This window comes from Motacilla alba, chromosome 9 (assembly GCF_015832195.1).
Source record: "Motacilla alba alba isolate MOTALB_02 chromosome 9, Motacilla_alba_V1.0_pri, whole genome shotgun sequence".
In the NCBI taxonomy this organism is placed as follows: Eukaryota; Metazoa; Chordata; class Aves; order Passeriformes; family Motacillidae; genus Motacilla; species Motacilla alba.
Window position 1 is genome coordinate 11,248,311 of NC_052024.1, and position 16,009 is coordinate 11,264,319.

The following is a 16,009-nucleotide window of genomic DNA, read 5'->3' on the forward strand; positions in this document are numbered from 1 at the left end:
GCCTCAGTAGGAATGTGACTAAAAGCACACAGGCTCAGGAATTCAGGGATTAGGAAGCATGAGCTTCAGGAAAGTCCTGGGAGCTTTTCATAATGGATGCCTCTTTCTCTGTTTTATTAGAGATGTGGATAAAGCAGTGTTGCCTTATTTTTTTCTTAGGTAGCTACTGAGTATATGGTCAGGCAGCAGGCTTTTGACTGCTTCTGGCTCCAACCTTCTGGTTCCCAAACACAGAATCTACACCCTATCTAAAGAATTGGATTAGTTTTATCCAGGAATTTCAGAAGGTTAATTAATTTAAATGAATTGTCTATATGCTACTGTAGCTCAGAGCTCCTTAACTTGTTCCCTCTCCCCATGGCCTCAGTCATGGCTGGACCATCTGCTGCCTTCGACTTGCAAGATTTCTTCTCCTTAGTAACACATTAAAATAGATTACACTTTTGTTTTGGTTTATAAAAGCATAATAATTTTTGATTCTTAAATATTTTGAAGGTGAATTGTAGTCCAACTCTCATTCATGGTTTATAACAGAAAAGGATACTTGTGGTCAAAGCCATACCATATTCTGAACAGCCACGCACTCTCAGCTTTGGTTGTATTTTTATCCATGTTAGGTGCACTCTGGGAAATAAACAAATGAAATGAGAAGCATTTTTATAAAATAAATAAAACATGGAGTTCCGATATTAAGAATACATGTCAGACCAAATTACAATTAAATGCACTTTTTTTCTAATTCAAAAAGCTTTGTTGTCGCACAAGTGTCATCCCTGTGAATTAGTTCAGGAGAAAATTGGCTCATACAGCACATTTCTCATTGCTGCACTCATTGGAAGAATGTAGCATTTATTCTTATGAATGATTCCAATTTTTTTTTTAAGCAGCTCAGAAGTGCTATACTCTGAGATCAATAAAATGATATTTTGATTTAATTGCCGTTGTGGGATTACTTCAGTTTACTCTTACAAGATCAGAGGCTGTTTGTGTATGTCTAACAAAATGTCTTTCCCAAAGGGATTGAGATATTCTAATAACTAGGAAAGTCCTTTCTATACTTCTTTCCAAGGGGAGAGGAACATGAGTTGAATTGAAAAGGCTTTCCATTCTGCAAGGGTATTAATCCTGTGATATGCTGCACAGGTAGAGAGGTGGACTATCCTTTTCCTCAGGGTCATAATTTGGAATAATAAATTAGGAACAGTTATCTGTTCAAAGACAGCCAGTTTGGTCATACTCTAGGTATCACATCAGTACTAGATGGAAGAATTACTATCAGGATGAAATTAGGAATGGGATGGCCAGTTCTCTAAGGATACCCGTGAGGTGGAAGGTCTTTAAGGCTTATTCTGCCCCTAAAAAAATGTAGGTATTGTTACAGACATGGATTGTGAGGCTCCCACAGCAAGGTACACATGTCCTGGTAGTTAGAGTGGTCACAGAGGAGCTAAATTCAAATCTTGGTAGCAGACCTTGCAGCTTTCCCATTCTGGCTGAGTACTCTGACTGAGCAGGGAGAAGCCTAGAGGGTTCTTTTCCATTAATTTTTTGCTGTCTTTTAAACATCTTGTTCTTGAAGATATTTTGTTCTTATTTCTGGTGCAATCTCCCCTGAAGCTTCAATTGACAGCACTGAGAGTGGGCACGTGGTTTAAGTTCTTCTGGGCAAGAGCTTTAACTGGCAGTGGCAGGTACTGGCACCTGAGCCAGTATTTGTGCAGGGATAGGTGTGTAGGAAAATCAACTGCTTCCACTGTGAAAACACAGTAGCATAGGAAGAAAATAAGTAATGAAAGGTGAACTAAAAAACCCCATCCTTTTGGAAATAAAGGGAAAGGAAAGAGAAACACAGGGGAGGAAGAGGAATGAGAGAGATACGAGATGAAAGAAAATTAGAAGAAACAACCTGACTTGAATAACTATGATAGGTACTGAGTTAAAACAGTGAGGACTACAGAGAATACATCAAAGGTCTGAATTACTAAAACATTGAGATGTCAAATATAAAAAAAAAAAAAAAAAAAAAGTCAGACACATGAAAATAAACTACCGTGGGAGGAGGGAAGAATAATGAGAACAGCAAAACTATTTTCCAAGGTATAATATACTACTATAAGGAATGCTGAACTGGACATGACAGGGCATGAAAAGTGTTATATTTATTTACACCTTCTGTGTTGTATGCTCAGTTTTGTCAGAAGGGATAGGTGTTAATTCACAGAGCACAGTTGGGACACTGGATGTGTTACTGTTGTAAATAAACATTATTATTTTCATTTTCAGTAAAAGAATGAGAAAATTAGATGCCTAGCAGCCTCTGAAGAAACCAGGTTTGTGTAAAACATGCATTCAGTTAATTTTATGCTGCATTCTGCATTCCCTGATCTTTGATAATTCATGAGTGCTGAAAAGCAGAAAATTTCTGCAATTCTGTATTTCTGTACTCCAATCAAGAATAGACTATGGTTCTGTGTCCTGCTCTTGTTCAGAATTGGGATAGAAGCATTGCAGGAATTGCTACCAAGATGCTTAGGAAAGTGAATTTAGGATGAGTCCCCTCAGACTCAGGATAAAACAGTGCCTTGCTATGGTGCAATGAAGGGTTATGCTAAACCTTTGTGAATAGTGACTGGGTTGTAAAATAAGGTGCGGTCAGTGCAAATAATACTGCTTTTCCTTCTTTTAAAAGAAACATTAGGATAATTAGGCACCTGAATTCTACTTGTCACAATGGAAATTGAGATTCACCTTGTGTGCCCTCAGAAACGCGCCAATGTGTAAATGTTAGGAATACTCAGTACATAAGAGATATTAAAGTTTTGCCTAACGGTATCTCTGATGTATTTTGAAATTAATAGAGTATCTTATATCTTCTTCAGCGTATTTTCTACATTTTTGTTATTGGGTGATTTAAATTTCAGTTCCAGTTGTGTTGCCTGAAAAGGTGCATGGGATGGTATCACCAGCATCAGGCACTTGTTGGCTTTTTGCTTTGGCACCTTGTCAGCTGTACTGTGGCTTCTCCTCGGTCCCCCTGCTGTTGCACTCACTGTGCTGAGCCACAGGTCATGTCTCTGTGCATTCACTCTACAGATTTCTCCTGCTGCTGCAGGAAGTGCTGCATTTGAAACTGCACCATGTCTATATATGACAAAAAATGGAAGGGCAGAGATGAACAGTTGCAGCTTGTTCAGGAGCCCCCTTTGGAGGTTTGAAGTTCACAATGTACTCAGGCTTCCATGTGAAAAATAACTGAAAAATATTTTCATACACCTGACCTACTAGAGTTGAGCATTGCACATTCTCCTTTTTAATTCTGAGGGATTAAAGGTTGGTCTGAGATGTCTCATTTCCACAGATGCAGCCATGATCTGCCAAACACTGAACACTTTTAAATTCAGCATGTATGTCCAAAAGCCTGACATACCTGGCTCGCAGCTCTAGTTTTCAGATCTTCATCTGGATCTACGCCAACTCTGTAAAAAAAAAAAAACCACCAAACCTGAGGACATATGGTAATGCTCTGGTGTATACTAGACAGCTTAGAGTGTAAAAATGTTTCTTGTGTCACTCATTTCCTACTAGGTGAGACATGAGGAGAAGAGCTGGGAAAACACTAGGATCACTTTTTAAATTAAGGAAGTTCTGAAGGTTTTAGAAAACTTAAGTTTCCATGTAACTGCCACTCCTAACACCTGAGACTAGATCTTTATCCTGGCTCTGATCCCTCTCTGGGGAGAGACAATCAAGCTGTTACCCTGTGCTAGGAAATGCTTAATTGCTGTCAGAAGAGCAGGGCTGAGGAACTGCAGTTGGTAGTGGAGGATGGGATTGCAGAACTCCAGTGTATCTTGAATGTGCTGCATTATGAATCTCTCAAAGCACTTGGAAAAGGCTTTACTTGGCACACCAGGTACAGGGAAGCAACCCAGAAGAGAGAGGAGACTGCAGGGAGTGATGTACGAGATGGTGATAACTGGGGGGGCACTTTCCCATCACATATGGATGGGAAAAAAATAAAATTGGCTCTTTAAAGGGGTGTTGTTTAAAGGAAGAATTGCAAATTTTGATTATGGCTGATATCAGAGCTGAGGAGAAATGTAATTGAAAAATGTTTTAAGTTGAACAACAGAGGTTTGTGCTGATGAAAGACAGAAGAAAGTATGGAAAGCAGTGAGGGATGATAAATAATACACCTTATTATCACCCAAATCTGAAGTCTACATCTAAGGTGACCAACAACCCCTATGCACCTTGCAAGCTCCCACGTAATAGCAGGTCCACCAAGATAAACCAGAATTTACTGATGCAAAGAAAATGTAGTCTTTCACTAGATATTAATTTAAGGCCACTATACTGGTTTTCTGTCAGTCTTAATTTTTGAGAACAGTCTTGCTTTTGGTAATAACACATCACATTATATTTTAAAATAATATTTAATATTAACAATTGCGTACCTCAACATTCTTTCCTGTGAATGTTATGAATACACTCTTATTGAACTGGAGACAATGACAGGAACTATATGCAAAGTAGATGCTTTTTATATGTAAATACTGAATGGACAAAAAAAAAAAGACATTTCTTTCTATCATAGCTCTAGAGTTTCAACCAACCTGAGTCCTTCAGGCATAAATATTTCTATCCTTTTATTAAAAATAACCATCCTGGTGGTGACTCAACAAAGAGACAGAATGAATAGCAGATTCTCTCTCTTTTATTTTCTTTTTTTTTGTCCTCTTGGCCCTTAAATTGCAAGGAAAAGCTTCTGATGACACTAACCCTATTCATGAGTTTGGAATAAAGCAAGGTATTTCCATTTCATTAAAATGGAAACATTTACATATGAAAAGGAAAAGAATCGTAACCCAGAGGTTTAACCATCTATCTGACAGTGGGTTTATCACTGGTGTGTGCAGAACAGAAGTGTCCAGGGCCTTATCTGTGCTGGGCCTGGTAAACAGAGCAGTGTGAGACAGCCCTGCCCTGCAGAGGCTGCAGGGTGAGGACAGTGGCTGCAGTGAAGGCTGCAGCAGTGGCACAAATGCGGGTGCTGGGGTCCCAAACTCATAACCCAGAGAATCAGAGAGCCAATCTGTTTCCTGAGCACAGGCACTATTTATTAGACTGTGCTGATTCATTAGATGTTCACCAGCGACTGGCCAAGATAAACCCACCAGCAGCACATCAGCTGGAGACTGCAGCGTCCTGGAAGTAAAAAAATCCAACATATCTATGTGTGATAGGTGCAGCTGAAAGGCAGGGCTACAGCACAGACTTCCCAACACTCTTCTTAACGAACTTAACTTGATCTCAAGAAAGGTCACTTCTGGGGTAGAAGTAATTTAGCCTTCATGCAGCTCTCACCTCACTGGAGCTGAGAAACCACCACTCCTGTGGCTGTGTGTGTTGGAGTTGTGATGTGTTATTAGAGACTGAGCTAAGACAACAGAAAACATTTCACCCAGGACTCAAAGGATGGTAATAGCAAATGGAAAAAGAGGGAGGCCATGGGCATGGTAGGACCAGAGTTTCTGACTGTGATATTGATTCAGTAGCAGGGATGTAACTAATAGCTAATTCCACTGACAGCAGGAATTAACTGGTATTGTAAATCCAGATTTTTTTTCCTGAGTTCTGCAGAATTTGTGGTGTGCTGAAGCTTCTCTGCATCTATAATTTCTCATCCTTATAGCTACAGAGACAGCTAGACATTTTGCTTTGTGTATTTTGCAGACAACAGACTATTATAATACAACACAAATTAAGATTCTCACATGACATCCTAACAGGAGTATTACATTTAAAGCTAGAAAAAAGCAACAATAAATAAGGAATTCAACTTCAGGTTTTTCTTGTATGAAAATGAACAGAAGGCTTCTATGCCACATGAATTCACAGAGCCTGAGCTGACACTTTTTTTGATCTGTTCTTTGCCCTCATTTTAAATGCATGGTCAGATGTAATTGCTGTTTTTTCTCATGGAATAGTATCTCACTACTGGGAGTTATTCTGGATACCACAATATTACCAGGTGATTTAAAGTCCCATGGGAAAAGAACCAAATTATTCTTTGCATTATATGGGAGATTTCTTTAATGCGTTAAAATAGCAATATGTTTCTGGAATGTTATGAAGTACAAGCCACATAAACTCAGTCCAATCAGTTCTGAAATTGTAGCTAATTATTTCATATCCAACCACAGGCTTGGGAGCCTAATATCATGCCCCTAGGATTGAAAACCGTGGTCTTCTAGAATTAGCTTTGATACACTTGACATGAAGTAGAATTTAATATATCTAAATATTAAATATTAAAAAAACAAACTATACCAAATTATATGAGACAGTCAAGATGACTGAAATTAATCATAGATATGCACTTGGAGTTTACAAGCTTGAATACTTCAAAAGGCCTGCTAGATCTAATGCTATTGCCAGTAGAATTTGCAAGCTTAAAATATGTACGAATTACTGTAACTGCCTCTAAGAAATATCCTGATAATATGTGTACAAACATCTTTCCCCTTTTAACATTCTCACGTTTTCATTCCTGTGAGAAGATCTAATGGATGCTCAGAAAAATATTTTATTAGTATTTTTTCCCTTTTCTTGCTATCAACTTTTGTCTCTCTTCTCCTGTTGTCTTTTACTTCCTGTCGTCTCTCCCGTCTTTCTGTCCCACTTTCCCTGGCTGCTCTCTGTTCCTTGTTTGTCTTCTAAATATTGTATGCTTTTATATTTGCATCCTATTCTATACATTAAACATTAGGATGATTTCTCTCCCATGAAGACAAATTCAAAGACTTCTTAATCAGTTCTACACTACAGTGAAGTTTATGTTCTGTATTTAGATAGGCTTTAGTAATACCTCAGGTCCAAATGCCTTAGATAGGTAGGAAATCAACCCCCTGACAGCTTCTCTGTATTGTCCTTTTCAGGATTTTTGGGTGGGGGATCGGGGTGTGGTAGGGCATGTGCCGTGGTGATTTTTTGTTTTTAAAAAAGGACTGGATCAAAACCTGGATTCGGTGAATGCTTCCAGTTGCTCTGCTCAAAATGTGGAAGGGAAGCTTTTGACTTCAGCCAACCTCTAGCAATTAGGCCTAAGAATTGCTGGGAACTGTGCATTAATCTGCACAAGTACCCCTTGCAGTGGATGGGATTTAAATCCCTGTGTGCTATCAAGTGCATCATTTTTTTAGCAAGAGTCAGAATGCATTTGGTAATAAGAGAAGGAATTTGTCACTGAATACAAAGCAGTTGATAACATCTTTCCTTATGCGGTTTGAAAAGAAAATGGATGGGAAGATAAATCCCAAATTGCCAGGGGAGCCAGTAGTAAGAAATGCACACCTAATCCCTAGGAATACTGAGTAGTAAATCACTATTCGGGCATTGTAAACTTTTAGTTCCCTCACATCACCACAAAATCAACAGTGGAGGATAAAATCTCTGCTTTCTACAGTGGAATCACATAAAAACCCATATAGACTCACATCTTCATGAGGATCTAGGCGCACAGAGCAGAACTGTTGGTGTCTGTACTTACAAGTGTGATTCTCAGCCCTCCCTCACTTTAAGTCTGGCAAATCTGCAAATAGAGACATTTCTGTGAAATCTGAATTCTAATTACTGAAATTGTCCTTCTGGGCCTGCATGGGCTTTCTGTACTGGCACAGCAGGGCCTGGTTCATGCAAGTTAAATCCTGCTTGCAGTCCTACCTAGTTTGGTTTGCAACTACCATGGATTCACATGGCTTAGGTGTGCTCCAGCTGAGGCAGCCAGGACTGCTTTATTTGAAACCTTGTCCTGAGAGCATGTAATTAATTCTATCTAGTTGAAGCCCCTAGAAAAGTTGTTTATATCGGTATTATTTAATGCAGCTAATGATTTAATGAACAAAAGATCAAGCCTGGGAAAGAGAAATTTCTCCTCATGCAAGTAGCAATCTTCCCTCCCTCAAAGTGTGCGGTGGTAAATGTGTACCTGATGGAACAGGACATCACTGAGCTGTCACATGAGGCTCAGGATCAGCCAAGTGTCCTCTGTATCCTTTTCTGCACCAGTGGGGAAACAAAGGCAGTGCAGGAGGTGTGAAAAGTCTGGCATCTCTATCCATTTCTGGCCTCATACTGTGAAATGGGGATAACAACATTTCCTTCACCCTATTGCTTGTATGTTTTGTGCATTTAGCTTGTAAATACACATCCTTTATTATGTTTGTACAAAATCTAGCCCAGCTGTGTTTTTGTTTAGAGCTCCAAGAGTGCTGCTGTAAGTTAATTAATAACAATATTGGCTTCTTTACTTGTCAAAGGTTTCACTGGAAGAACTCTGTCAGTGTAATGGCCTCAGCCTTCCACTGGCTGTCTCACTGTAACTAAACCAGTTCTGAAGCCTCAGCTTACATCTCAAAAGCTACACATCCCAGGAAGGGGTTTTTGAGTAAGTGATTTAGAACCCAATTTTCCAAGATGGCCATTAAACAGCATTTGCAACAGGAGTCTTGAATATTTTTGCATGAATAAATCTCAAGCTTGTAGCTATCCATCATCAGCATATTGCATTCAGTACAGAATTATTAACTGTAAAGAATAGAAACATGAGCAAAATCGAAAAAAAGGTTGTTTCATGATCTCTAATAAATCATTGTAATTGAAATTAAAAAACCTTCAGGATAAATAATGATTTCTCAGGACATTATTCTTGTCCATGTGGCAGTAAGTGTGATGTGTATTCCTAACAAACTGATACCTAAAATCTGCTTTTGCTTCTAGATTGCTCTGTTGCTGCTGCACACTGCTTTTTCTGTGGTCTGATGCTGTCAGAAACATCTGCTTTTTTATGGCACAGTATTTCATAGACAAACCCATGAGGAATTATGGCATGAGTATAGATCTTCAAAGTTCAGCTGATTTTCTTAATAAATGAAAACACTTCAGTTTAAGGCAAGAGTAATTACTTGCATCTCACAGCAGAAAGAACAAATCAGTTTAATTTCATGCTGAGGAGGGTTAAAAGAAATTAGCAGGTAAATGATGCTTCCTAAATGGTTATGACAGCTGTTTGTCATGTAGCTAATGCTTTCTATATGCAACATGCTGAAATGGAATGCAAAGCATAATTTTAAACTTGTCGAATCATGTAAGAGGTAAAAGTGATATAGCTTGACTTTTGAACTTGGAATTTCATAAAACTGGTAAGACAATTTTTAAAAAATGCTAAACGTTTGTTCTGTGGTCAACGTCTGTGCACCATTTTTGGCAGACATATGGAAAACTACTTGGTTGCAGAATTGACAGTTAAATTAATACATCTGTATAAATGGGGTCCATATAAAAGTGGGGTGAAATGCATGAAGATAATGGGTAAATGCAAATAGAATTGTAGTGCTCTATAAGAGAGTCACAAGTTATAGTTGCTAGATGTGACCTTAATCAAAAAGATTGTGAAATTGAGAGTAATGTCACTGCATAAAATTTTACCACTTTCTTATAGCTGTGCAGCTGGGTGAAGAAAATGCTAAAGTTTAAAAACAGATGATGGCTTGTATTTGCATTAGGAACTTATTTGCAGAGCAGCCAGCATGATGAACTGCATCTGTAGATAGCTGGTATCTGATTCTCTCTGATAATCCTGTTTTATCCTAATATTGGGGCAGGGGCACTAAAATGGCCACTCTGGGGTCACAAGCTACATCTGCATGGCACAATTCAAGGTCAGATGCCTTGCAGTCATGGGAGCAGGGCACTCCAGTGCAGCATCCTGAGCAGCAGGGATTTGCATCCCCACAGTGCTTCTGGCACACATGGTAGATTATCAATGTTATTGTGCTGTGCGAATATACCTGGAGAGGAATCAGGCCTCTTGCTCAAAAATATGAACCTAAGTTGAGTCAAATTAACATAATTTAACTTCTGTAGATTTTTTAGAAATCATCATTTGTATAAGTATCAATGCACATGAATAGAATTGGAAAAAAAGCGTCATGAAAGCTGCCAGCAACCAAAATAACATAAACTTCTGCTGATAATGTCAGAACTGGGTTGAGTTTTCAGGTTAAGGAAAGATTATTGTAACAGATTCTATGATAAAAAAAAAAAAGGTGCTATTGTTTATTATGACACTCAGGGTTGTTACATCAAAGATCACCAAATCTAGGTGGATGGGAAGTGCAAGTTGTACATTTATGTCCACAGACACAATAATTATACAGATTACACCAAATTCCATGTCAAATTGACAAAACAGCAGCTACTGACTGTGCCAAACCTATGCTGCCCCAGTACCATGCTACTCACAGCGAGCTGAGGAGGTTTAACTCACAGCACAAGGCTGCAGGCCAGCTCAGCACTTCTTCATCTTCAGGCAGTGGCTGCAGGGGGTTCCTGTTTTCAAGTGTGATGCTGAAAAATGCAGGGCTTTACAAGTTTTACATCCTCGTGTCCATATGTACATGTGTCTTTAGGGACCCAAACTCACAGTTGTTTCCTGCCTCTGATACAAAGGGAATGTGTGGGAAATTTGATTTCTGTGCTTTCTCTAGAACTGTTTGATTTTACAAGAATTGTAAAATTAAATACATTCAGAATGTGGTTCACAGCCAGGTAGTCAAACCCATAGACCCTTGGCAGCAATGTTAAATATCCCCTTGTGACATCAGCTGATCAGCACTATTTTGCTTGTTTTACTTTCCCCTGCCCCCCCCCCCCCCCTTCCTTTTTGATTTTGGTTTCCCTATTTATATATGATTATATCATGTGTTGTTCCTGAACATTTTATTGCAGTGGGGTAGGTGATCCAGCTCTCACCTTCTACTTTGGTGTTTATAGCTCACTTTGCTGAGTAACAACTTGCATGTTTTATCTTTTAAATTCAGCCTTAGGGAGAAGAAAATCTGTCATAAAAGGATATTTTTAGTAATCCACATTCAGATTAATAAACTTTCTATTCTAAAGTATGTGGAAAACACCACAATTTCCCCCTCTTTTTTTATATTCTTCTTTGGAAAACACATCTCAGATGCAATTGTTTTTCTAGGAACCTGGCAATGTTCAGATCCCTCTGGCAGTTTGGCAAACCCTTGTTCTGTTCCCCCCTCCTCAGTAAGGACTGGTCTGTGTGTCGTGCTTGTATGTGAGCCATTCCACTTTCCCTGCACCAAGAGAGCAGGTTTTTTTTTTAATCTGTTCTTATCCTAAAATGCTCCCACTGGTTTTTGAGCAGGCTCTGGGTTGCAGTGTGCAAGGGGAGGTTTCCCCAGGGCTGGCCACAGCTCTCACAGCTCCCAGTCAAGCAATGTCACTGGTGTCATTGACTTTCCAGGGAGCACAGTTACACCGGCACTGTGTCTTTCCTAAGACAGTTTCCCTGATACTTTTGCCAGCTTCTCAGCATTTCTGAGTTATACTGGGGTCTGGTGGTCATTTTAACTTTCCACTTGTGATTGTGCTGGCATCACTGATCAGCCTGGGTTTCATTAACATTACCTGGAGGCTGGCACTCATTGCATTGCTGCCATTTACTCCCTGAAAGAAAAAGATCGTTTTATGCAGCTCATTTATGTAAAACCTGAGATCTGCAGAACAAGGTAAGCACTTTGCTGCCTGCTTTTCAAGCACTTAGATTCTGTCTGTAATCTCCCTCTTGTTTTGAAGTGCAGGAAGGGCAGGAATTCCAGAACAGGGTTACGAGGAGGCTCAGCCACAGTCAGTTAATGGGCACTGCCCCTCACAGCAACGCTGCACTTACTGAGCAGGGAGGTGATTACTTGTAGGCAATCAGACATAGATTTATGGGCAAAGGATGGGAAAGCTTGAAATGACTGTAATCCTCCTGAATTTTTATTTTTAATCATAGCTACAGAAAAAAAGGCAAACCTCAAATCCTCAGTAAATCTAAAATTCAGGATAACTATTACCAGAAGTCTTCTAAAATGAAACTCTCATGCTAACAGTAGATTATTTGATATCAAAATGTTATAAAATCATTAAAAATTTGGTTTGTTTAGATTGGAAAAAATCTGTTCAGACAGTTCAGATAGAGACACCTCTGGAGAAAAATGTGGTTACAAGGGTCAGATCACTCAGGAATACTGTGTTCCAATCAAAGAAACTGAAAAATAATAACACATGAAAAATAATGTGACTTGAATAATTTTATAAAACTGCAGGAGAAGTTCAGATATGAGGAGTGTGCCTGGTAGTAGCTGAGATCTACAGGGCAATTATCACTTTCTCAGCAAGGTGTCATTTTGCAATTTAGTTTTCACCTGAGTTTTATATCTCAGATGAGAACTGGGACTCAGAGAATAAGAGAATCCCTAGATATCATATTATAGTGTTGATGCAGTATTGACTTTGAAGGAAGGATGGGATTGGGTCCCTTTTTTGGCAGTAATCATGTTACTTCTTTTGAGTGCCAATCCAGTTAATCCTGACAAAGGTGAGCTTTTGAGATACTGAATCACAGCACAGTGTGGAAAGGTTGTCACGAGGTGACTGTGATGCCTCCCATCCAAAATCTTTATTGTTTTGAGGGAATAAGAAGGGGGCCAGATATTTTTGATTTCCGTTACTTTAAGTCAAAGATGTATTTTCAATAACACCAAGCTACAAGTCTTAAGGAGCTACTGGTGATGGCAGGTGCTTTTATTGCTTTAACTTAAGATTGTGCAAATGGAGAGATTTAGACACACACAGGCATCTGTGTATCATATTTTCAATAAGAGGCAGTAAAGAAAACACAATATTGATCAGCCTCCATGTGCTTTAAGAATTTCATTATTAATACCATGCCTCTACCCATGCTGTGAAGAAGTCTACAGACGAAATGCTCTGTACACAATATTGGAAATGTAGTAATAAAAAATCCCTGGCATATTATTAAAAATGAATTTTCAGTTAATGCAGAAGGACAGAAACACCACTGCAATAAAAAAGTATCATTTTTGCACATAGTAGAGATCCTAACTGCTGCTTTTATGAACTCCATGGAGATGATTAGAGCTTTCAAAAAAAAATTAAGGAATTAGGCTGTTTTGTTTGTGTCTTACTTGGGTTACTAATAAACTTTCTCAGCTAGGAAAAATGAGAACTGGTTTTACAGAAGATCTGTATGAGGAAAAGAATCTGTGCACAGATGTATTTTGACAAAACCTTATAGATGAGATTAATCAATTTCTGGCTCAGAAATAACAGTTCCCTCCTGTGAATTATGTCAATGATTTTTAGAGCAGTAAAATGTTTGTTCTCTGAATCACTTTAGGTGTCTGTTCCTTTCTTTTCCTTGAACATAAACAGCACAGTGTTGGAAAGAAGCCCAGGTCATGGTAGATGCATTATATTATTGCTAATGTGATTAACCCAAAGTAAAACATGAAATCCTCCTGAGGCATTAGTCTAAATAATGAGATGACCAACTCTAAGTTCCCTAGGCTCATGGCATGGGGAAAAATATATCATGCACTTCATCTCTTGCATTGACATTTGAAATTTATCATATGAAGCTGGTACTGGGAACAACTGTGCACAGAGCCATTGTAAGGGCAGAGTAATGTGGTCAAGCTTGATGCACAACCACAACACGCTGAATAAATGCCTCTGCCTTTGCTGCTGGGATCTGGTGCCGTGAAAGCTATCACCCTTCTGCCCATTTAGGCTGCTCCATTCACAAGAAGCTTGTAAATCAGCTGCATTGTTTAGGGTCATATTTAATTCCTGCTTTGAAATATGTTCACCTAAGCTCTGTCTGAAGTGCTCAGAACAGCAGGGAACTATAGTAAGGACTTATATGGATTGATTCACCCCAGGCTGTACAAAGCAGGTTGAAGGTATATTCTACTGTATGCCATATAGGATATTCTGTACTAATTTTTAAAATCAAAGATTAAATGAAAATGGCAGTTTTGAATTCTCAACACCGTGCAGCACAAGGGTGTGTAGAGCTGAGGTCACTGCTATAGGCAGAGATGCTGCAGTGCAGAATCTGAGTAAGCACTGATAGGATCTTTCCATGTTTCCTTATGGAGGAAAAAGGGCTCAGACTCAGGAAAATGTTCAGTACTTACACAGAAAAGTTTTGCCTAAATTTTCATTGTCTGACATACATGGTGCCAACAATTATTACTCTTTTGTTTAAATGGCAGAATGACACCTGTGCACATTTGTGTCAAAGACACTTTAAAGCCACTTTAAGTACAGCAGAATGAATGGTGGTGTCTTTTCTGAAGGCAATGTTCTAAGACACTGCCTAATGGAAAATTTAACTTTTCATTTCTTTTCCACCACTTTGTTTCTCAGCAACACGGAATAAAATAATGACTCAAAGACATCCATTTTATTCAATTTTTTACTATACCATTTAAAACCCCAAACCTATATAGATTATATCCTCCTGATATAGCAAATATCAATTAACGCATAATGGTCTTTTTGAAAGAGTGACTACAGAAATGCTGGAAAAGTGTGCTTCCCTTTATCTCGTGTTTATGCTGTTCAATGTTGTTTTCATTTAATGAGTTGTTTGATAATTGCACTGTTTAGACCGTGCAGTTTTCTGTTGATTTTAAATTTGTTTTTGCAATATGATCCTTCCTTGAGAAACTTGGCCATATACCAGTTTCAAGCAATACATTTAGACTTTTTGTGACTGTTTAAAATAATATTTAGGCCATTCATACAAAAACTTAATGTATCTAGAGTAGATATGGCCCTATTTATGATCTATGTATTTGCACTATTTGTAATGTGAGGCAATGCAAAGCTGTTACTGACATAAACGTGTGTGTGTGCATGCCCACAGACACCCTCCAACCCCTTGAGCTGCAGAGGTTTCAGAGAGAAAAAATATTTCCTGGTGCAGTTGGCAATTTTGGACTAGATGTCATCCAAAACTATGAGACCCAGAGGCCCAGGGCTCATGGAGCAGCAGATGTGGCTTTGGGACAGTGCTGGGCAGGGGGCTTTGTTTCCTTTGCACTTTGCAGATGACTTTCAGTTGTACAGCAACACCAATGAAGATAGACACTTGTTAGTTGCTGTGGGTATCAAGAACTAGGAAATGACCTTATTTCACAGTGTGCAAAGGCCCTTTGTAGAGTTCAGAAAGTACACTAAATACAAATGCTAGGCTTGGAGTTGCTTTGAATTTTTCTTTACTCACATTTTTCTGGAATTGTTTTTACTCACATTTTTAATTATACATAACTTGGGAAAAGTTCATTTATTTGGAAAGAATAAGCACTTTGATGGAATGTAAATGATCCAGAAGCTCAGGTTTGGTGCCCTAACAGAGATGAAATTCAACTTGTATCCATGCATTTGTACTGTGTTACATTGCATTCAGGAGAATGGAGGAACTATCAGGCATTGGTTCTGCATTTGAGATTTCTTATTCTGGCAACGCAAAGGTTTCAGATGTCAATGTTGGCTTTTTCCTTTTGCGTCAGCAACTCAACTGTGGCTGCAAACCTCTCGATTCTGTTGATCTCTAGTCAAAAATTTCCTAATTTTCTTTTGGTAATGAACCAAATTGGCATTTTTGCCTTATTTTCTGGGGGCTAGCTTGTAAACATGTGTTTTGAGATTTTATTTATACTGCCTGCACCAGTCCTTGCAAACTTTTCATGGACAGCCAGGAGGAGGGTTAATCATCCCTTTGTTGAACAGTACTTATTAATTGAGAAACACTGCTAAAACACTTTCATTTTAATTAAATAAAGTCTCTTTTTTCACAAGTGCATTTGAAGACACTCTTCAAAGTTTCTAGAGTTTGGGTTTTTTAATCTAAATTTTATTTTTTCTTCTCTCTATAGCCATATACAGCTTGAGCAATAATCCTGAAGCACCCAGTTGAAGTTTAAAATGAGTTCAGGGGAAAAGGAGTTCTGGAAGGATGAGATAGGGAGTGTGCTATAAAGTTTCATAGTTTTATTTAAGCTTCTTGTATTGCTTTGTAATGTGTTGGGAGGTTTTTGCTGCATCATAGTTAAGAAAAGGACTTCAT

At 38.6% G+C, this 16,009-nt stretch overlaps 1 protein-coding gene across 7 annotated transcripts in view; it reads right to left on the reverse strand.

Annotated features, from left to right (window-relative positions):
* SLC9A9 (solute carrier family 9 member A9) overlaps positions 1-16,009 on the reverse strand; it is a 193,497-nt gene that overhangs the window by 48,136 nt on the left and 129,352 nt on the right. For all 7 annotated transcript variants that reach the window (XM_038145311.1, XM_038145312.1, XM_038145310.1 and 4 more), the window contains 2 exons: positions 3,428-3,476; positions 545-624 (listed from right to left, as the gene is read on the reverse strand). In XM_038145311.1, the coding sequence (XP_038001239.1) occupies positions 545-624; positions 3,428-3,476 (129 nt within the window). The remainder of the gene's footprint in view (positions 1-544; positions 625-3,427; positions 3,477-16,009) is intronic.